Source organism: Ranitomeya imitator, chromosome 1 (assembly GCF_032444005.1).
Source record: "Ranitomeya imitator isolate aRanImi1 chromosome 1, aRanImi1.pri, whole genome shotgun sequence".
Classification (NCBI taxonomy): Eukaryota; Metazoa; Chordata; class Amphibia; order Anura; family Dendrobatidae; genus Ranitomeya; species Ranitomeya imitator.
Genome location: NC_091282.1, coordinates 55,586,256 through 55,610,871, shown reverse-complemented (window position 1 = coordinate 55,610,871; position 24,616 = coordinate 55,586,256). Strand labels below are relative to the sequence as shown.

At 41.5% G+C, this 24,616-nt stretch overlaps 1 protein-coding gene across 1 annotated transcript in view; it reads right to left on the bottom strand.

Moving 5' to 3' along the window:
- The window catches only part of ARK2C (arkadia (RNF111) C-terminal like ring finger ubiquitin ligase 2C), a 131,658-nt gene that overhangs the window by 30,801 nt on the left and 76,241 nt on the right, over nt 1-24,616 (bottom strand). Inside the window, exons 2-3 of the mRNA XM_069746841.1 lie at nt 9,031-9,340; nt 7,196-7,315 (exon numbers count right to left, since the gene is read on the bottom strand). Coding sequence (XP_069602942.1) covers nt 7,196-7,315; nt 9,031-9,340 — 430 coding nt within the window. The remainder of the gene's footprint in view (nt 1-7,195; nt 7,316-9,030; nt 9,341-24,616) is intronic.

Below are 24,616 nucleotides of genomic sequence, written 5' to 3'. Positions count from 1 at the left end.
TAGAGGACAATTTGAGCTGAGGTGCACATCCACTGCAATCTTTGTCAATGGGATTTTTGGAGAAGGCTGGAAAGAGCCCTGACCACCAAGAGTCCAAATAGTTGCACCCTTGGTAATCAGCAAGTTTTCCTCGATCCCATGAATAGGGGATGACTTGTTTTTTTTTTTGGTTTTTTTTTTTTTTTTTTTGGGGGGGGGGGGAAATCTCTTTAATCACCTATCCACTTTGGACCTCCAGGGATATTAAACATTATCCCAAAGTCATCCTAGGCCACTGGAGATCATGTATATCAATATTCTACCTTTTCTATCCCAGATTACTGGAGACTAGTCTAGTCTAGCCTACCTAGCCTAGCCAAGACTAAGCAACTCTAGACCTCCAGGGCTGTTATATCACAAGCCTCTTATTTGCATTCTGAAATCCCACTTTAAAATCATGAAGAAAAAATTTTTGTCCTTAGATCAGATCAAATAATGGTGGTACATTGCTGAAAATATGGGGGCTTCTTCCTTGCTCTTGTGTCGTAGACCGACATTTGCCAGCCCAGCCCCATTGTTTGACATTTCACCAGGAATCTGTAAATGCTTTCCTCCAAAATATGTATAGAGTTCATATCACTCAATGTTCTGGAAAGTTGATTGTTAAAAAAATGCCATGGCACTATTACTACAGCATACAGTGAAGGGAAGAGGGAACAGCTGGTGCCAGTAAATCATCTCCGAAGCATAAGCTCCATCTGTTTCATACCAGTAGCCTCAGATCACACAGGAGTTCGCATCGCTACATTTACCTTACAAAGACCCCACAACCTTTCCCCGAATGTTTGTGTTCTTCAGACAATATGCGACTGCGCAGACAATTAGTGATGAAAACCATGCACCGTACATAACAAGACAACAGATTTTTCTTGAAGTGACCATCAGACGGCACCTGATCCCCTGATGATGAATGCAATCGGAAAGACTGGAGTCTTCTGTGTAACTGAACTCACCTGAGTCTGGCACAATAACCCAAATTATCTGTTTGGACTAATTTGATGCAGTTGATGAAATCTATTTTATGGCAACAATGTCTAAACAAAAATTTTTGATAGGGGTTATACCAGTGGTGTAATTTGAAACTCACAGGCCCCAATGCTAAATCTCCAACAGGGCCTCCCTTTTGGGGTCCTTAGGTTCCAGGGCCTGGGTGCAGTTGCAACCTCTGTAGTTACACATTCATAAAATAATGCCTTATGCAAAGTAGTCAAGGTTAAGTGTTATCCTTATACTAACCTAACAATGCAGATACCAGGGGTGCTGAGGTAAGAAGAGGCTGCTCACACTGCTGTCCACAGTGTCTATCTGATCTAATACTGGAGATATCAGGAGTGCGGAGGTAAGAAGAGGCTGCTCACACTGCTGTCCAATCTGTCTATCTGATCTAATACTGGAGATATCAGGAGTGCGGAGGTAAGAAGAGGCTGCTCACACTGCTGTCCACCCTGTCTATCTGATATAATACTGGAGATATCAGGAGTGTGGAGGTAAGAAGAGGCTGCTCACACTGCTGTCCACCCTATCTATCTGATCTAATACTGCAGATGCCAGGAGTGCTGAGGTAAGAAGAGGCTGCTCACACTGCTGTCCACCCTGTCTGTCTGATCTAATACTGCAGATGCCAGGAGTGCTGAGTTAAGAAGAGGCTGCTCACACTGCTGTCCACCCTGTCTATCTGATCTAATACTGCAGATGCCAGGAGTGCTGAGGTAAGAAGAGGCTGCTCACACTGCTGTCCAACCTGTCTGTCTGATCTAATACTGCAGATGCCAGGAGTGCTAAGGTAAGAAGAGGCTTCTCACACTGCTGTCCACCCTGTCTATCTGATCTAATACTAGAGACACCAGGAGTGCTGAGGAGAGAAGAGGCTGCTCACACTGCTGTCCACCATGTCTATCTAATCTAATACTAGAGACACCAGGGGTGCTAAGGTAACTAGAGGCTGCTCATACTGTTGTCCACCCTGTCTATTTGATCTAATAATGGACATACCGAGGGAGGTAAAAAAAAAAAAGCTGCTCACAAGGCTGTCTTCCCTGTCCATCTTATCTAATGCTATAGATACCAGTTGTCCTGAGGAAAGAAGAGGCTGTTCACATTGCTGTCCACCTTGTATATCTGATCTAAAACTGGAGATGCCAGATGTGCTGGGGTAAGAAGAGGCTGCTAACACTGCTATCGACCATGTCTATCTAATTTAATACTGGAGATAACAGGAGTGTTCAAATAAAAAAAGCCACACACTCTGCTCTCCACCCTGTCTATCTGATCTAATACTGTAGCTACTTGAGGTGCTGAGGAATAAAAATGCGGCTCACACTTGCATCCATCCTGTTTATTTTATCTATTTCCCAAAATACCAGTGGTGAAAAGGTAAGAAGAACCTGCTCACATTGCTGTCCACCCTTTCTCTCTTATTTAACACTGGAGTACCAAGGCTGTGAAGTAAGAAGTGCCTGTTCACTCTCCTGTCTACCTTGTCTATATGATCTAATTTTGAAGAATATTACGAATACTGAGGTAAGAAGAGGTTGCTGTCACTGCGGTCCACCATATCGGTCTGATTTATTACTGGAGATAGCAGGAATTCTGAGTTAAACATAGGCTTTTCACATTGTTATCCACCCTGTATAATCTAATACAGGAGAAAACCATGGGTGCTAGGGTAAGAAGAGACAGCTCACATTGTTGTTCACCATGTCTGTCTGAGTTACTGTATTACTGGAGATACCATGAGTTCTGAAATAAGAAGCGGTTGATCCCACTGCTGTCCACCATGTATCATTTAATATTGGAGATATCAGGCGTGCTGAGGTAAGAAAAGGCCGCTCACACTGCTATCCACACTGTCTATCTGATCTATTACTGGAGATATCAGGAGTGCTGAGGTAAGAAGAGGCTGCCCACACTGCTGTCCACACTGTCTATCTGATCTAACACTGGAGATATCAGGAGTGCTGAGGTAAGAAGAGGCTGCTCACACTGCTGTCCACAGTGTCTATCTGATCTAATACTGGAGATATCAGGGGTGCTGAGGTAAGGAGAGGCTGCTCACACTGCTATCCACACTGTCTATCTGATCTAATACTGGAGATATCAGGAGTGCTGAGGTAAGAAGAGGCTGCTCACACTGCTGTCCACCCTGTCTATCTGATCTAATACTGGAGATATCAGGAGTGCTGAGGTAAGAAGAGGCCGCTCACACTGCTGTCCACACTGTCTATCTGATCTAATACTGGAGATACCAGGGGTGATGCAGTAAGAAGAGGCTGCCCACACTGCTGTCCACACTGTCTTTTTGATATAATAAAAAAGGTACAGAAAACTGCACATCCTGATTCCTTGTATAAATAAAATTACATTTTTTTCCATCTTGATTTAAAAAACAGCATATCATTTTATTGCATATACTGCATAGATACAGTAACTTCTGATGCATTTCTGTCATGTAGCAACTCTTAGCCATAGTGAAAGTTTCTTTCAATATCAGTAGGCGACAGGATTACAAATGTAGTAAGCCCTGATCTCTTCAAGTTTCCGATCTAACACTGGAGTTGTGCTAAGTGCCACTGCTATGGCTACGTTCACATTTGCGCAGCGTTATCGTTGCATACCAACGCATGCGTCATGCGCCCCTATCTTTAACATGGGGGGGGCGCATGGACATGCGCCGGTATGCGTTGTATTACGTTTTACGACGCATGCGTCAATTTGACGCACCAGACAGGGCGCGGAAGACACTACTTGTAGCGTTTTCCCTGCGCCAAAATTCAAGAACATTTCTAGTTTATGGCAACGCATGCGTAAAAAAACACAGCGTTGTGTTTTACGTTGTTGGTTGCGTCGACGACGCTGTGCCCAACAACGCAAATGTGAACGTAGCCTATCTTGTCTATCTGACCTAATACTGGAGATACCAGGAGTGCTGAGGTAAGAAGAGGTTGATAACACTGCTGTCCACCATATCTATCTGATTTAATACTGGAGATACCAGGAGTGTTCAAGTAAAGGTACCGTCACACTGAACGATATCGCTAGCGATCCGTGACGTTGCAGCGTCCTGGCTAGCGATATCGTTCAGTTTGACACGCAGCAGCGATCAGGATCCTGCTGTGATGTCGTTGGTCACTGCAGAAAGTCCAGCACTTTGTTTCGTCGCTGGACTCCCTGCAGACATCGCTGAATCGGCGTGTGTGACGCCGATTCAGCGATGTCTTCACTGGTAACCAGGGTAAACATCGGGTTACTAAGCGCAGGGCCGCGCTTAGTAACCCGATGTTTACCCTGGTTACCAGCGTAAAAGTTAAAAAAAATAAACACTACATACTTACCTTCCACTGTCTGTCCCCGGCGCTGTGCTTCTCTGCACTGGCTGTGAGCGACGGCCAGCCGTAAAGTACAGCGGTGACGTCACCGCTCTGCTTTCCGGCCGCTGTGCTCACAGTCAGTGCAGGAAAGCACAGCGCCGGGGATAGACAGCGGAAGGTAAGTATGTAGTGTTTGTTTTTTTTACTTTTACGATGGTAACCAGGGTAAACATCGGGTTACTAAGCGCGGCCCTGCGCTTAGTAACCCGATGTTTACCCTGGTTACCAGGGGACTTCGGCATCGTTGGTCGCTGGAGAGCTGTCTGTGTGACAACTCTCCAGCGACCAAACAGCGACGCTACAGCGATCGACATCGTTGTCAGTATCTCTGCAGCGTCGCTGAGTGTGAAGGTACCTTTAGAAGAGGCCACTCACTCTGCTGTCTACCATACAGTATATATCTGATCTAATGCTGGATATACAAGGAATGCTGAGATAAATAGAGACTGCTCACGTGGCTGTACACCCTGTTTAGCTGATCTAATTCTGGAGATAACAAGGGTGCCAGGGTAAAAGGAAGATGCTCACACTGCTGTCCTTTCTGTCTTTCTGTTTTAATATTGGAGATACCAGAGGTGCTGAGTAGTGATGAACAAGTGTGCTCGTTACTCGGGTTACTCCGGTGGTCTCTAAATATTTTGGCGTGCTCGGAGATTTAGTTTATGTTGACACAGCTGCATGATTTGCGGCTGCTAGACAGCTTGAATACATATGGGGGTTGCTTAACAAACAGACAATCCCCACATGCATTCAAGCTGTCTAGCAGCTGCAAATCATGCAGCTGCATCGGCATAAACTAAATCTCTGAGCACGCCGAAATACTCGGAGATCACCAGAGCATGCTCAGAGAAACCCGAGTAACGAGCATAGTCGCTCATCACTAGTGCTGGGTTAATAAGATTATGTTCACACAGATGTCCCCCCTGTCTATCTGATGCAATTCTGAAGATACAGGAGTGCTGAGGTAAGAAGAGGCTGCTCACAATATTATCCACCATGAATGCTCTATTATTGAAGATAACAGATGTGCTGAGGTGATAGAGGCTGTTCACACTGCTGTCCACAATATATAATCTAATATTGCGGATACCAGGGGTGCTGGGGTAAGAAGAGGCCGCTCACACTGCTATACACCCTGTATGATCTAATACTAGAGATGCCAGGGATGCTGAGGTAAGAAGACACTGCTCGCACTACTGTCTACCCTGTCTTTTTGATCTAAAGATTGAAATACAAGAGTGCTGAGGTAAGAAGAGGCTGCTTACACTACTCTTCATCCTGTTTTTTTATCTAATGCTTGAAATTCAAGGATTGCTGAAGTAAGAAAAGGCTGCTAACACTGCTGTCTGTGCTGTGTTTTTGATCTAATACTGGTTACTATATGTGCTGACGTAAGAGGCTGCTCACACTGCTGTCCACCCTGTCTTTCTGAAGTATTACTGGAGATACCAGAAGTGTTGAAGTAAGAAGAGGTTGCTCACACTGCTGTACTCCCTCTCTTTCTGAAGTATTACTGAATTTACCAGAAGTGTTGAAGTAAGAAGAGGCTGCTCAGACTGCTGTCCACCCTGTCTTTCTGAAGTATTACTGAATTTACCAGAAGTGCTGAAGTAAGAAGATGCTGCTCAGACTGCTGTCCACCCTGTCTTTCTGAAGTATTACTGGAGATACCAGAAGTGTTGAAGTAAGAAGAGGCTGCTCACACTGCTGTACACCCTCTCTTTCTGAAGTATTACTGGAGATACCAGAAGATTTGAAGTAAGAAGAGGCTGCTCACACTGCTGTCCACCCTGTCTTTCTGAAGTATTACTGGAGATACCAGAAGTGTTGAAGTAAGAAGAGGCTGCTCACACTGCTGTACACCCTCTCTTTCTGAAGTATTACTGGAGATACCAGAAGTGTTGAAGTAAGAAGAGGCTGCTCACACTGCTGTACACCCTCTCTTTCTGAAGTATTACTGGAGATACCAGAAGTGTTGAAGTAAGAAGAGGCTGCTCAGACTGCTGTCCACCCTGTCTTTCTGAAGTATTACTGAATTTACCAGAAGTGCTGAAGTAAGAAGAGGCTGCTCAGACTGCTGTCCACCCTGTCTTTCTGAAGTATTACTGGAGATACCAGAAGTGTTGAAGTAAGAAGAGGCTGCTCACACTGCTGTACACCCTCTCTTTCTGAAGTATTACTGGAGATACCAGAAGTGCTGAAGTAAGAAGAGGCTGCTCAGACTGCTGTCCACTATGTCTATCTGATCCTCTACTGGAGATACCACTCTGTCTTTCTGAAGTAGTACTGGAAATACCAGGGGTGCTGAGGTAAGAAGAGACTGCTCAGACTGCTGTTCACCCTGTCATTTTGAGTGACAATACATGATATAGGTATCTCCATCTTACAGCAGTAGAACGTCATTCTGTACATACTCACACCTGACATTCTAGGACAAATGTTATTTAAGGTAACAAGACAGCAGTGATTTTACTTCTATATTGATAGAACTGTGATCTGCTAGGGAAATTGTAAGCACGATTTCAATTTCCCTGCATGTTAATGATGTAATGCCCAGAAATTTTAGGTTAAATAGAGACCCTCTCTGCGGCAGCTCACCTCATTCATAGAGGTCCTGAATGATGGACTCCCCTCGTTCACTTCGATTACCCCATCAGCCCATTAGGGAGTCTAGAAAATATTTTCTAAACTACAAAAACCTCTAACACTCTAAAACCTCTGCTTAACATCAGTTTCACCTTTCTCATTTCCTACGTGATTAGTGTGACACAATGGGAATGGACACTTACCAGTCTGTACCTTCGGCCAAGTACCTGGGACCCAGAGGTTGAGACATTTGTACTTGTTGGTTGAAGTCAAAGCTTGGGCGTAACCGGTGTGGATGCACAGACATTTGCTCTGGAGTCCGCCTGTCAGACCATACAACGGAGAGTTGTAAAAATATAGTAATTTATATTGTTAACAGTTAGTTATTAGCTGAATTTCTGTTTTTTGGTGATCAATGTAATATTCTTATATTAGCTTTATACTGTATATAAACAGGTATTCACCTCCAGTTGAAGTGTTGTATCAATAGAAGACGTCAATTACTAGCTGGACTCATTGATTTATGTTTATTCCTCTCTTGCAACACAAAATAATTAACTATACAATTATTCCCCCCCCATTGACATGGGACTGACATTTGATTTTATTTATTCTCGTATCTGGGAGTCACATTTAAAGGGAACCTGACAGTTTTCGAACCACCAGTTGCAAGACGTTCATAAACACTCCCTTGATACCGAATGCAATGTTTTATTCTAAAATGGTTGTGGATTAATAACGAGCAATGCAGGAGAGGAAGAATCCGAGCAGAAGGAGAAAAGTCCGCCGGGTGGCATCTGCTGGCTTTTTTTCTGTCTGACCAATCACTCTCTCAGGCCTCATCCAGATGTCTGTTTTTTTGCGCAGGAGTGCTATCCATGATTTTCACGGATAGCACAGTACCTATGATAGACTATGGTGCCATTTAAATGTTCGATTTTTTTTCCTAGCGCCAAGTTGTCCACGGAAAATGTCAGAGACATGTTCGATGTCGGATCAAAATTGGTAATGCGAGTCAATCAGTCCGTGAAAAAAAAAAAAATCGGACTGCACTCAGATTACATCAGAGTACGGTCCGATTTTCAAGGACGGACTGTGAGAATGGAGAAGATGGAGAAATTGTTTTTTTTTTGTTTTAAAATTTCTCCACGTACTGAAAATCAGATGACACTCGTAAGACACTCTGATCAAACTCTGATCAGATAAATCGATCCCATATTTTCTCTTATGAAGAAAAAAAATGTTCAGCTCACCCTTTGGCGTCCTTGGACAGCAGGATCCACACTATCACATGGAGCTGCCCTGGTCTAGTCCAAATACACAGTAATCTCCAGTGATCTCAAGCAGGTGGAGCCGCATATTCATGACTGTAATGGGCGGCACTACGTGACCACTCATACATGAGAAGGTGCGTCGAGGACAGGACGCTGCGAGGGAGCCGGGTGAGTATTTTATTACCAGCGGGCGGGCGCACAGGGGGTGAGAGGGGGGTGGGGACAGGGATCTTTATTTAAAACACGAACCCCCACCAAAAAAAAGGATGGAGAGAAGATATGAATGGCGGCTTCAGCACCACGTGGGGGGGACAGCGCTTACTGTAGCGCTGTCTCCTGCATGGCACACGGACTGCACACGGACAGCGTCCGTGTGCGGTACGTGTTTTACACGGACCCATTGACTTTAATGGGTCCGTGTAATCCGTGCGCTCCCACGAACACTGACGTGTTTTCCAAACGGACACACGGTCCGTGAAAACACGCTGACATGTGCAGAGACACATTGATTTCAATGTGTCTACGTGAGTCAGTGTCTCCGGCGGTACGTGAGGAAACTGTCACCTCACGTACCGGAGCCACTGACGTGTGAAACCGGCCTTGCTGTGTATTTTGATATTTTCTCTTACACTAAAAAAAAATGGTATGTCTGAATGAGGCCTAAAGTGGAGTATCAGTGAAGACCAGCAGGGCAGGGAGATGTCTGGGTAACAGACTCTTCTCCCCAGGCCCAGATCATTTTTGAAAAGGATGAAGCGACTCACCTTGGGTGTGTGACTAGCCTGCGGTGCTGGGCCTCCAGGAGTTGTTGCTGGAGAAGGTATTGCTGGTGTAGGGCTTGAGGTAGGAAGGAGGGTCCCGTCACCTCCTGAAACTGTAGACCAGTCAGAGATGGCAGGGGCTGGTGCAGTGGTCCAGTATGCTGGTGAGCAGTGGCCATGTGAGAGGTCATTCCTTGTTGTGGCTGAACCGAGTGAGGATGGATAGGGAAGTCAGAGAGCTGAGATTGAGGGCTCAGATGAAAGTGGCGGCAGGAGGTAGCGTGGCCATGCTGGGATCGCTGAAATGGGGCACCTGAAAAGAAAAAACGGTAACATCCAATTAGGATTACAGGACTGACCACCCTCAACAGAAGGGCAGCACGGCTCCAGGGCCTTCACCATTTAATGGTCATCATTTGGATCTGAGAAATAATATTTTTGCACTATATAGCGGCATTATTTGTGCACTGCATAGCAGTATTAATGTGGCATCAGATCACTTGCGCAGTATAAGGCGGTAATATTTGGACACTTAGGGCATGTTCACACATTGTGTTTTTGCTTGTTTTTTTTTTTTTTTTTTACTGTGGAAAAAATTTTACTTTTTACAAAACCATCAAAGCGAATGTTTGGGGTTTTTTTTTAAGCTCTCACGCTACTAATTTTTTCCTTGCAGATTTGAACCATCGAAACATTTTTTTTTTTCAAGTCAATTCTTTGCAACATTTTTTAACCATTCAAATGATAGGAAAAGAAAGGAACGAATGCATCAAAAAATGTACAGTACGTAAAAATGCATAAAAAATGCATCAAAATGTGTATTTTATCGAGTGATTTTCCTGCCAAGACAATGATTTTTGGTGCAAGAAAATCTGCTGTGTGCACATAGTCTTATCTGGCATTTAAACTGCGCCAGTATATAGTTGCTATAAGGTTATGAGCAGACGCCCGTGTATTCTCTCCTCCAAGACAATCGGGTCAATTATACAATTCACACTGATCCAACTCATCAGAGTGTGCGTATGCTCCGAATCTCTTGGATGAGCAGAAGGTGGAGAAAAAGAATTTCTCCATCTTCTCCATTCTATAAGTCCATGGAAATTGAGCTGCACTCAGATGTCATCCGAGTGGAGCCCGATGGATGGTATCCCCGCACTCATTGACTTGAATGGCCAAGTGCAATATCCGATTAAACTCGGGCATGCAGCGATTTGAGCTGGAGCGAGGAAAATAAATCTGACTTGTGCACGGCCCCAGAGACTAACATTGGTCCGAGGGCGATCCGATTTTTTGTTCGATTCCGTTCAGACCGAAAATACGGCCATGTGAATGAGCCTTTACCTATTGGTATTTGGGAACAAGGTAGTGATATTGCAGTCGGACATTATGAGCTAGCATTACATCTTCATTGTAAATCATAGGGACATTACCATTGTAGACTAATGAATTTACCCAAAGAAAGATTCTGATCATTTCAAAAATTTAAAATAATAAGTGGAGATAAAGTTTAGGGTTTCAGATAATCAGACATTTAATAATTAATATTTATATATACAGAAAAGAAAAATATCTTTGTTCCGTGCTAGCCAGTAGGAACAGCAGAAACCTTTCCCTGAAACCAGAAAAAATGTAAGCCTGTCCATTTATAATGACCACGGACAAGATAAAGATCCCCAACTCACATCAGGACTACAAGATGCCAGGTACCTTCAGCTGCATCACATCTAATGTGGTGTACCTAATTATATGTACTAAATGTCCAACTGGGATTCTGTATGTGGTGGAGGCACAAGGAACAAGGATGAACAATCACCGCCACACAATAAGAGAAAAATAATGGATCTACCTGTGGCCAAACATTTTTATCTCCATAGACATGAGATTTCTTGTATTAAAAGCTAACTTCAAATCTCAGAGAGACAGAAGAATCTGTGAGTATAAATTTATGACAACAACCTTTGATACTCTCAGTGCAGGAATGAATGTGTCGCATTGATTTATGTCTTTTTACATCAATTAAGGAATTTGCTCCTCAGACCTTGTGGGGGCATCACAACACAAACCCCAATTTGAGGACAATAAAACTTTCACACTCCTTATCTATGAACTGTTCCAATATTTATGGATACAACTGTTTATCCCCCTCTCCCATAATGATAGCTCTGCTTCATGTCACTTGTCTTATCCATTGCATTCTTCAGAATTTCTATTAGTCTATGCCTGATGAAGAGGCCTGAGTAGTCTCGAAAGCTTGCAATTTGTTACCATCTTCTCAGTTAGCCATTAAAAGGTATCAACTACTGAGGACTCTCAATTCTAAATATTTTTCTGTTTATATATATAAATTCTCAAATATAAAAAAAAAAAAATCCAACTTCTTAACAAGGCGTCTACTAGGTCACATGAAGGACTGCAGTGTATTCCGGCACTATGAGAAGATAAAATATTGCAAGTTCATGACTATTCAGGAAACTGGGGCATACAGTAACATAATCATAGCCCCGAGCAAATGTTTCCACCGTGCCCTAGTGCAGCAGCGAGCCACTTTGTGAATGTTATTTGAAGCCATTTTCTGCAGAAGATCCTGTATGTTAGTCTATGTGTAATGATGACCCCTAGAAACGTCTTTTCCAGATCCAGAGTAATATCGCAGCTACAGAGAAGACAACATAATGCGGAAAATATCATGTGTGCCAGACGGTCAGGTACTAAAGCGACAGCTCGTAATATCATTATCCTAACTGTCATAACCAATAATATCAACATCTATGCTTCCATGATCCATACTATCATCTTCTATATGATTATTTCATGTAATATCATAATTCAGACTGTCACATTCCGTCACATCATCATCTATATAATAGAGATGAGAGAATCATTTTGCAGTACCCCAGTGCAGCATCGGGGCTGCTGGATGAGAACCCTGCAAACCACCTTCTACTTGCAGGCACCTCTTTTATCTGTGCAGCTATCTCTTACAATGTTGTGCCAGGCAACCTGATCAAAAAAGAGGAGCCACGGAGATCTGGGTGATTCTCAGGTCTCCTATCCAGCAGCCATGGAATACTGACCTGTCCACTGGATCAGGGTCATGCGAATGGTTTCAATCGTCTGTGCTACCTAACCATATTCCATAGTATTGTAACACGGCAATACTTTGTCACAACCCAGCTTTAACTCTGCAGTCCTCTTCAGCAAGTCTCCTTACTTGCTCTACGGTTCCGCATCCTGTTTCTTCTACTACTGAGGCCCTGGAACCTTCACATTCGGGACCCCCACTAATCAGTCAATGTCACGCACAGAGAAGGGAGACTAAGTGCAACATGATGGGGTCAGGGAACCGGAACCAAACACTAGGGAAGGTGGTAGTAAAGGGTTAAAAAAACACAAACACATTATTTAAAAGTATTTTAATGAAATAAAAACAAAGGTTGTTGTAATATTTTATTCTACGCTCAATCCATCTGAAGACCCTCGCTCTGTAACAAAGAAAAAATAATAAACCAACAATATACATACCTTCCGAAGATCTGTAACGTCCCACGATGTAAATCCATCTGAAGGGGTTAAAATATTTTACAGCCAGGAGCTCTGCTAAAGCAGCGCTGCTCGTGGCTGTAAAACCCCGGAGAATGAAGGTAATGTAGGTCAATGACCTGTAGCTATCTTCATTTGCGGTGAGGCGCCCTCTGCTGGTTGTCCTCATATGAACTCGAGCCTGGGAGCTTTCTAGGAAAGTTCCCACACTCCAGGAACAGCCAGCAGAGGGCGCCTCACCGCGAATGAAGGTAAATATAGGTCATTGACCTACTTTACCTTCATTCCCTGGGGTTTTGCAGCCACGAGCACCACTGCATTAGCAGAGCTCCTGGCTGTAAAATATTTTAATCCCTTCAGATGGATTTACATCGTGGGACGTTACAGATTTTCGGAAGGTATGTATATTGTTGGTTTATTATTTTTTCTTTGTTACAGAGCAAGGGTCTTCAGGTGGATTGAGCGTAGAATAAAATATTACAACAACCTTTGTTTTTATTTCATTAAAATACTTTTAAATAATGTGTTTGTGTTTTTTTAACCCTTTACTACTATTGGATTAATAATGGATAGGTGTCATAATTGACGCCTCTCCATTATTAATTTGGCTTAATGTCAATTTACAATAGCAAGGTGGCATTAACCCTTCATTACCCCATATCCCACCGCTACACGGGAATGGGAAGAGAGTGGCCAAGTGCCAGAATAGGCGCATCTTCCAGATGTGCCTTTTCTGCGGTGGCTGGGGGCAGATGTTTGTAGCCGGGGGGGGGGGGGCAATAACCATGGACCCTCTCCAGGCTATTAATATCTGCTCTCAGTCACTGGCTTTACGGCTTTACTACTCTGGCGGAGAAAATTGCGCGGGAGCCCACGCCAATTTTTTCCGCCATTTAACCCTTTAATTTAATAGCTAGAACGGCCAAATTTTGCACATACACACTACTAACATTAGTAGTGTGGAATATGCAAAAAAAAGGTGATATGAGATGGTTTACTGTATGTAAACCATGTCTCATATCATGTCGGGTTTAGGAAGGAGATAGCAGAAGCCGGTAATTGAATTACCGGCTTTAAAGCTATCTAGCGCTGTATGAAATATTAATATATATACACATATATGTGTCTACTGACATATATATTTATTTATATATATATATATATATATATATATATATATATATAGACAGTATATATGTTTTTATGTTTTTTTTTACACATGGATCCCTTGTATAGCCGTATGTCGGTTTTGCAAGCCTGCGAGAAAAACACGCAGTACAGATGCCATACGGATTACATACGGAGGATGCCATGCGCAAAATACGCTGACACACCCTGCCTACGGAGGAGCTACGGACCACTATTTTGGGGACTTTTCAGCGTATTACGGCCGTAATATACGGACCGTATTGTCTTACGCTGAGTGTGACGCCAGCCTCAGTCTGCGCTGTTGCGTCCAAGTAAACTGCTCACAATAGAAAACTATCAGCGCCCCGCCATCGCATTACAGGGATGTCGATTGGGAGTATAGAATGACGCGCCCCCATTCCAGTACTCTATTAATGATTTTCTGTACAACAAAAAAAATGCCATCTTTGAGTTATGTGGGAACATGGCCTTGATATCATAATCTTCAATATTATATTTCATAATATGAGATGTCATAGCATATGCTACAACAATATATCACTTTTACATTATACTCTATTTAATCTTAATCCACATCACAACCCCATAATCCATAACCATCGTAATTTATGACATTTATAATGCCTTATGCCATATGATCATAATGTAGACTACTATAACCCATCATTTTATAACCCACAACTGATATCATAGCCCATAATATCATACCGTATAATACCATAATCTATATCAGCATATGCGAAAGTAACATAATCTGTAACCTCATGACCCAGGATGTCTTCATCTATAATACCGTAATCCAGAATTTCATGATCTGTACGATCTGGCTACTTTACAATATATGAGACGGTTGGACAGTTCTGTTACTGGCACATGATATGACGCTTTTATTAATGCTCTGTACGGTACAAAAAAAACCCCTTTAAAAATATTTTTATTAGATATGGCCTAATAGATGCACCTTTTCTGGGTGGCTGCGGGCTGCTATTTTTAGGCTGAGGCGGCCAATATCCATGGCTCCTTACCTGCCTGAGAATACCAACCCTCAGCTGTCTGCTTTAGCTTGGCTGGTTGTCAAAAATTGGGAGTATCCCATGATGTTTTTTTAATTATTTATTTAAATAATTAAAAAATACGGCGTGGGAATGCTGACAGCTGAGGTTGCAGCCCGCAGCTGTCAGTTTTGCCTGGTTGGTTATCAAAAACACAGGGGAACCCATGTCATTTTTTTATTATTTATTTTTTTTATAGCGCAGGCGGCAGATGATGAATACTCGCATCATCCACTGCCTTCTCTCTCAACATTGTCCTCTGCTAGCGCTCATCGCAGCACGAGCAGGGGACAGTGATGTGAATTGTCCTCAGCACCCAGCGCCGGGGAACAGCGAGAACAGTACCGCTGCTTCCCAGGCGTCGGTACGTGTCACACGGATGTCATCTGTGTGTCATCAGTTTGCACGTGTGCGGGATGTTTTGTTGCTGTTAAAAAACAGACATATCAGTGTATTTTGTCCAGGGAAACATGGTTCGTGGAAACACACTGATATGTTCACACACCCATTCACTTTAATGGGTCAATGTGTGTAAGTATCTCCGGTACGTGTGAAAATTGTCACCCAACGTACCAGACACACTGACATGTGAAAGAGTCCTAGAATTCTTGGATCATATCCAATACAAGTATGTTTGAGGGTTGCTCTTGGGCTGGTAGGTATTTGTAAATTATATATATATATATATATATATATATATATATATATATATATATATATATATATATATATATATATAAATTCTGATCTGCTCTGTATGGTATTTAGGCACTGGCAGAACTACTTGAGGCCAAAAGTTTTAAGACTGATACAGATTTTGGATTTCACATGGTTTTTTCCGATTTGTGTTTTTAGATCTTTTATTAGATGTTGCTGTTACTGAGGAACATTATCAGTTTTTACTCTTTTACGACCTTTTTAAGGACTCTATATTTACAGCGATGTTATTTATTTTTCAAGATCTCTGCCCTTCACCCTGGCGGGTGGATATCGGCTTCTGGGCCAAGTCCCAATTGATGACCTCCCATTCTTATCTCATCAGTCCTTGGAGCTTATCACAGTTTGTGAAGTCTTGTTTGTTCTCCTGCTTTTTGAGGATTGACCGCAGGTTGGGACTGAGATCTTGGGAGTTTACTAGTACGGATGGGTCCATGTTCCTTTTCACTTTTGCCTTTTGACATCGTTACTCCATCATTTTGGAGAATGCTAAACTATTGGCCACGACTGTGCACCACATCAGCACCACATGGCAGCACTATTTGGAAATTAGAATATATTATTGCACATGCCGGTACACGATCCTCTTTACAGCCGGTGGACTCTACATCCGTGGGGCACAGCGACGAAGTAGCGCAGCACCTGCCACACGGAGAAACAGCTGCTGGACGACAAATCGCAGAGCAACTGGAAATGACTTGGCTTCAATTAAAGGGCACAGCAAAAGTTAAAGAGACAGTAGCTCCATTCAGCTCCTAATCCAGCTTCACCCACATTCATAAACCAATGTCCTTCTCATATCAATAGGAATCTATTTAGTTTTGTATGTACATAATCTGCAAAACTTTCCAGCAACAGCATAAAGGCACTCATTATCAGGAAAGGTGACGAAAGCCGTTCTTCCAAAAATTCTACGGAACTGCGCATCCTGAACCTCCTGATGCATTAGTAGGAATTTTGTGAAAATAGAAGGAGCACTGTGAATTTGCACATTAAGGAATATTTATTTGTCGCTGATGGCCTGTGATATTTCCTGGAGGTGCAAATTAGATTAAATGAAAATGAAATGTTGTAAATAAATGAAATCTTTCATTTGCCCCTTCGTTATCATAATGGTGGAGAGGCCAAACTGTCCAGCTGGATCTCCTGGGCACAAAACTCATATTTTCTGCAGAAATTCAGTAAGCACTCTGTGTAAGAAATCAGCACGTCGGGTCCTCCAGGAACAAGGAAACCTCAGTATAGTCAGTCTCTCCTCTGCTAAATACCTATAGCTGCAACTGCCATCATAGCGACATGTATGAACAAAAAAATACTGCAATGCCACGTTCACATGCTCAGTATTGGGTCAGTATTTTACATCAGTATTTGTAAGCCAAAATCAGGAGTGAGGGATAAATACAGTAGTGGTGACGAGTTTCTATTATACTTTTCCTCTGATTGTTCCACTCCTGATTTTGGCTTACAAATACTGAGGTAAAATACTGACCAAATACTGAACGTGTGAATGTGGTCCTATATCGCTGCCCCAATGTACACAAATATAATTACCATAAAACTGCCCTTATGTTCAAGAATATAACTACTATACTATAATACTGCCCCTATGTACAAAAATATAACTACTATAATACTGCCCCTATATACATGAATATAACTACTATAATACTGCCCATATGTACAAGAATATAACTACTATAATACTGTCCCTATGTACAAGAATATAACTATAATACTGCCCCTATGTACAGGGATATAACTACTGTAATACTGCCCCTATGTACAAGACTATAACTACTATAATACTACTCCTATGCACAGGAATATAACTACTATAATACTGCTCCTATGTACAGGAATAACTACTATAATACTGCCACAATGTACAAGAATATAACTACTATAATACTGCTCCTATGTACAGGAATATATCTACTATAATACTGCCACTATGAACAAGAATATAACTACTACAATACTGCTCCTATGTACAGGAATATAACTACTATAATACTGCCCCTATGTACAAGAATATAACTACTATAATACTGCTTCTATGTACAGGAATATAACTACTATAATACTGCTCCTATGTACAAGAATATAACTACTATAATACTGCCCCTATATACAAGAATATAACTACTATAATACTGCTCCTATGTACAAGAGTAGAACTACTATAATACCGCCGCTATGTACAAGAATATAACTACTATAATACTGCTCCTATGTACAAGAATATAACTACTATAATACTGCTCCTATATACAAGAATATAACTACTATAATACTGCCCCATGTGGATGTCATTATACTGTAGTCCATGTTTCTGTACCATTGCTTCATACATACAGCAATGACTGGCAGAATGGATGTGATTTTTTCCTCCCTGCGATAAGAGTGAAGAATAACAATGTGTCCCTTGTTGCACAGGGTAACGTGTCTGTAATGCCTTTAGTTCTACATCAATATCTTGGAATGAGTCTTTATTTGTGAAGCAAAAGCATTTTTCACTTTCATAGATCACAGTGTTTGTTTTTTCCTGGGCTCTGATTTAGTGTGTACCTTGCTAGATATGAAGTGAAGCCCCCCGGTGAGGGCAGGCTGGGACTACCATGATACTTGGCATTATACCTAGGATTTACTATAAGCTTACTTTATGTGATGAGTGAGGGGGGCATCGTCTGGCAATCTCCAGCTATTGTGAAACCTGTGACATGACGATCTGACTTATCATCCACATGGTTCATCTCAGTTATCTCTTCCTTACCTGTCTCGGCTCCAGTGCCGGGCTTTGCTCCTTTCTACTATTGCCGCCTCCCTTTGCAGCAGTTCTTGCCGATTCTCTCGGACAATATGATCTGTTGTTGGCTCTTGAAAACTGGAGTTGGGGCATTCTGCTCTAGGTCTTATAATGCCAGCTCAAGCAGAGATTAGGTGATGGATTATTAAAGGGGTTGTCCGGGACTTTAAGGCTGCCGTCACACTATCAGTATTTGGTCAGTATTTTACATCAGTATTTGTAGCCAAAACCAGGAGTGGAACAAATAGAGGAAAAGTATAATAGAAACATATGCACCACTTCTGTATTTATCACCCACTCCTGGGTTTGGCTACAAATACTGATGTAAAATACTGACCAAATACTGATAGTGTGACGGCAGCCTTACACTGATGGTCTATCCTTAGGATAAGTCATCAATGTCTGATCACTGGGGGCATGACACCCCGTCTCCACACCAACCAGTTGTACCCTATGTTGTTGGCGGCTGGAATTGCTCACTTCCAGAGCTGTATTGTAGCCATGGCCGGGTACTGCACATCTGCCCCCTGTTCAAACCAATAGTGGGGGTGCTGTACCCCCACTGATCCGACATTGATGATCTATCCTAAGGGAGGACCATTGTACTGTATAGGGGTACTATCATACTATATAGGGGTGTGTGGGGGATACTGATAGTGTTTGGGGTCTGTGGTGGACATTATTCTGTGTGGAGGTCTATGGGGTACATTATGCTATGTGAGGTCTGGGGTGGACATTATTCTGTGTGGAGGTCTATGGGGTACATTATGCTATGTGAGGTCTGGGGTGGACATTATTCTGTGTGGAGGTCTATGGGGTACATTATGCTATGTGGTGACCTGTATACTGGTTAAGGAGGGCATCAAAACTTAATGGGGTGGTTATGGGGGGACATTACTCTATATAGGGGTCTGTGGTGTATCTCATACTGAATATTGGGGGCTGTGGTGAATACCATAATATATGGGGGGCTGTGGTGCTCTTCATGATATGTTGGGTGCTGTGGGGCATCATACGCTGTATAGGGTTTGTGGGGTCATCACACCATATGAGGGCATAATACTCTACGGGGGTCATGAAAAAGGCATCATAGTGGGTGAGACCACTTAGGGGCTTTAGTAGAAGGAAATAAATGTAAGTGCTGCAATACATATCCTCCGTTTCCTGAAGTTGCGAGATATAATAATAATATAATAATAATCATAACTTTTATATAGCGCTAACATATTCCGCAGCGAGATATGTCCTTCTTTGACTGTGACGTGATAGGAGTTTATCTATGGGACCTGTTATTTCTATGTACGCCCCTGCTCAGGGGCCTTATTACAGTAAAAAGGTGCTGAGGGTCTTTATTATAAGGAGGTCCAATGAGGGGTCATTATTATAGGGAAGCAAGGAGGCATTATTATAGGAAAGCTGTTATGATCGCGCGGCAACTCACTCGGGAAAATAGGAAACACTCTGAAAACTGCAACTGACTTTCTGCATCAGGTTCCGAAACGTTACTATATCTGGTGGTCTCTCAGTTATCTGCTGCCACGGTGGCTGGGTATGGGCAGGTCTCTCCTCTGCCATGTTGCTTGGCATTGAGATGCTAATTATAGGAGATGTCACTGGAGAATACTCCCATGAGTACTGGGAGTCAGCCATCAGATTCGAGCCGCAGGTGAGACATAATGGGGGGTTAATTCCCCATATACTCCTCACCGCCAACAGAGCGGCTTGTTTGCAGAACATGCCGTCGTGTATCCAAGTATGATAGATCTCCTATCATTTCCCCTTCTAACTTGTGATGGATCCTTTTTGCCTCCTGCTGGTAGACACTGATGCTGAATATTATGTGATTTCCCCCTTCCTTCATCTGCACAGTCCACCTCAGACCATCTGCCCTTTCATGTGCACCGCCTGAGCTTGATTCTCCCTTCCCTTTTGCTTTCCTTCCTATTTACAGACTGTGTGATTCACCCTCCCGGAAGACTTAGATGCTTTCCCTCCTTTCCACATTCTCTTCCAGTATGTACATCCTCCTTCCCTTCTTTATGCTGTCTCTGACACTCGGAAGAGATAGCCACAGGAAGGTGGTGAGAGCAGAACGAGAGAGACAAAAAAATCTTAGAGCAGCGTGCTATTGGATCTATTTCAGAATCATCAGGACAGCCAGCTATGTAGGCGGGTTACACAGACTCTACATTCTGCTACCTTAGAGCTACTCCTCTGCCTAACAGCAGCTCACTCTGTGGCTGAGTCAGCACTGATCGGACTGAAGAATTGGTTACTATTTGAAAAAAAAAAATAAAAAAAAAAAATTAAAAATTTTAATTTCACAACTTGAAGTGGGCTCAGGTTAGCATGCACCAAATAAATGGTCTTCCTTTGTCCTCTTTTCCTGTACCTTCTGGCAGGCAGCCACTTTGACTGATAGACGATGTTAAGACGGTCTGTTCTTTGTTTATATAGGAAGAGAGTTTTTTTTTTAGTTTTCATCTTGAATTTCATTTTTTCACTCGGATATGACATTTTCACTGCACAGTGCCAGGGTCTTGTCGTACATCCCCCAATTTGATTGATGTAGGGACAGAACTGACAGTCACTTGGCCCCTCTCATAGTAAGAACGATGTGTTTTCTTTTCCTATGTACTACATTGTCTGACAGTATATAACGGGAGAGTTAAAACTAGTGAATAAAATATCAATTTTAGATTATCTCCCCCTTTATAGAGTGAAATGATAAAATTCTGCAGTAAACACTTAGAACTTTCTGAAGATGAATCCATTGAGCTCCATAATAAATCTGTCTGCAGTGAGCTCCCCCTAGTGGTGGTTGCAGACAGTCAGAACTTTCTCATGTATTTCAATGGTTGTGTTCCAACCCTAATAATAATGTTATAAAATGGATCAGCACCTCATTTTGGACCTACCCAGGCAATACACTAATGAAATGAGAGATACTCTTTGACCCCTTTCTGAAGGGGACTAAAAAGTACTGTGAGGAGTAAAAAAAAATGTTTTAAAAAGTATGAAAAACTAATTAAATAGTTCAAATTACCCCTTTTCCCCCCATTAAAAAGAAGGATAAGAAAAAAAATACACATATGTGATATCGCCGCGTTCGGAAAACTCTGATCTATCAAAATATAAAAATAATTAACCCAACTGGAAAACACCGTAAGCAGGAAAAAAAAAAATTCAAAACACCAACCCACGAAAAAAAAATGCTGTAACGAGCGAGCAAAACGTCATATCGGTCCCATAACAGTATCAATAAAAAACGTTATCTTGCCCCGCACAAAATAAGCCCTCACGCGGCTCCATCGACCCAAAAATGAAAACGTTATGTCACTAAAATGGCGACATAACCCTCCAAATTTTTTTTTTTAAAAAAACCTGATTTTTTTTTTCACCACTAAAATAATAATAATAAAAAAACTTGTCATGTTAGGTATCGCCGTAATCGTACCGATGAGGAGAATCATATCGTAAATTTATTCTTAACACACAACGTACATCTTAAAAAAAAAATTCTCAAAAAAAAACGCAAGGATGGAAATTGGCCGTGTCGGGAAGGGGTTAAATAAAAATGACTGGATTTTTTGGAGTCCCGTTCAGCAAAGGCAACGGAATTCCTCGATGTCACCCATTAATGACATTTTTACAGCAACAGTGATGTTTAATCTTCTAATTAAAAGCCCCCGGTCTCCTCTAATAACGTTTGCAGAGAATTGAAGATGAATTGAAGATGAATTTGCTTTAGAATTAATTGAAAAAAATTAATATTTAATGTTAAAAATGCAAACAAAAGTCACTTTTCCCAGAGCCTTAATGCAAGTAAATTACGTCCAATATTGACCTTTTTTTTTTTAAAGTGCAATTACTGTCATGGCTCAAATTACTCGACTTGTTAATTTAATGCAGCGAGCGCGTGTCAGGTGGGAGGCGGCAAAGCCAGAGAGATATTAGGCACTTTTACAGTCACGGCTGTTTTTACAGGGACTGAAACTATGAACTACCGGAATTGGCTTTGATTTTGTATTGATAGGGACGGGTCAACAGCAGCACAGAGTGTTTAAGAGAAGAGTGCGCGGCTGATCTAATCGTGTGATGATATCGAGTATATTGATGCAGAGTATTTCAGCAACGTAGTTATAGGGAGCATTTGACATATCCTCTAATATACTCATGTTAATGAAATATGACTGGAGGAAAATCTGAATAATATTAATATTAAGGCTATGTTCACACGTTGCGTTTTGTTTTTTTCCGCAGGCAAAACCCACTCAAGTTTTGCTGCATTTTTACTTCTTTTTTTTTCTGCTTTATTTTGCAGCATTTTTTTTTTTGCTGCGTTTTTCCTGTCTCTTGTGCATGCTGATAAAGTTTAGTGCCTCCCCTCCTTAAAAACATGATGCAACTTCCTGAGGTTTTTGCACCCAAAATCTGACACCTGCGTTTTTTTGCACTTACTCATTGCTTTTTATGGGTGAAAAGAAGTGACATCCTGCGGTTTTCAAAAACGCAGCGCTTTTCCAATTCTGTTAGGTAAAAAAAAACAAAACAAATGTGTGTGGAGAGATTTCTGAAATTTCGTAGCTTTTGCTGGTACTGTAAAACGCAGCTTAATATTTGCATTAAAAAAAACGCAGCTAAAAATGCAATGTGTGAACATAAGCTGAATCGAGCATTTTATAGAGCTGGACTTTCGATTCTTTCAAGCATTCTGATGTGGATTTTCAGAGTAAGTACATCAGCTTCATCAGGGCTTATGGAGATATTTATGTCAGACAGATCCGCTTTCAGACCCGATCTTTTTGTTTATACTTAAATTTGTTTTCTTGAAGCGAACGAGCAGCAGATTGAGTTGCAGAGGCACGGATGAGCTCACAGAAAACCTACAACGTGCCGTGGATGCAGCATCTGAGTGGTTAATCAGACAGGATGATCTGTTCTACCTTATTAAAAAATAAAACTTATATGTATATACAGTATATATTAATCTTACAGTTTTCATATTGGCTATGATTTTTTTTTTAGATGTATACATTTTATTATTTCAGGAATAGTTATCAGCAGGCTCATTATCATCAGAGGCAAGAATACAATGACAGGTAACATCTTTATACAAAGCTGATAACATAGGATCCACCAATCACAAGAGCTAATGTGCCAGCTGCCGCTCTTCCTCCCTTTAACAATGACCTTTGCACACACTGATTAGACGCATCAATAGAAAACATTGGTTAAGGTTCTGTTGATTGTGGCTAATGGACATGTGTTGTTTCCTGAAACAGGAAGTTAGTCTAAAAACTCACTCAGTGTGAAAACTACAAGATTTCTATTTTTTTTATTTTAATACAGACTGTGATGTAGAAAACAAAACATTGCCAAAAATATTTTCAAAATACATTTAACACAAAACTCTGATTTAACCCCTTCACCACTTGGGTTTTTCAGTTCCGGAGTTTCCGTTTTTTGCTCCCCTTCTTCCCAGAGATATAACTTTTTTATTTTTCTACCAATATGGCCATGTGAGGGCTTGTTTTTTTGCGGAACAAAATGTACTTTTGAATGACACCATTGGTTTTGCCATATATTGCACTGGAAAAAAAAATCAAAGTGTTGGGAAATTGCAAAAAAAAGTTGTTTTTTGTTTTGTAATTTTACCATGTTCACTAAATGCTAAAAATGACTTGTTATTATGATTCTTCAGGTCATTACGAGTTCGTAGATACCAAATATTTCTAGGTTCTTTTTTTATTTAAGTGGTGAAAAAAAAATCCAAAGTTTCTTAAAAAACAAAAGTCGCCATTTTCAGAGACCCGTAGCATCTTAGTGACTTGTGGCTACTTTTGTGCATCAAGCTGACGTTTTTATTGATACTATTTTGGTGCACATACAATCTTTTATCGCCTGTTATTGCATGTTAATGCAATGTTGCAGAGACCAAAACCAAATAAGGGTATGTTCACACAGGACTTTTTTGCTGCGTTTTTTTATGCTAATTTAGGTGCGCTTTTGGTGCATTATTTGGTGCGGGGTTTTTTATGCGTTTTTTGGTGCGTTTTATTTTTTCTCTTTTTCCAGGCTAATGTCCTTGGATTTTCAGCAGCAAAAATGCAGCAAATAATGATACCTGCATTTTTGCTGCTTTTTTGCTGCGTTTTTTTCAACACCCATTCAAGTCAATGGGTGAAAAAACGCAGCAAAAACGCTGAAAGAAGTGACATGCTCTATGTCAAAAAAACGCAGCAAAGCACAAAATACTGATCAAACAAAAAACCAATGTGTGTGTATGAGATTTCTGAAATCTCATAGGCTTTGCTGGTACTGT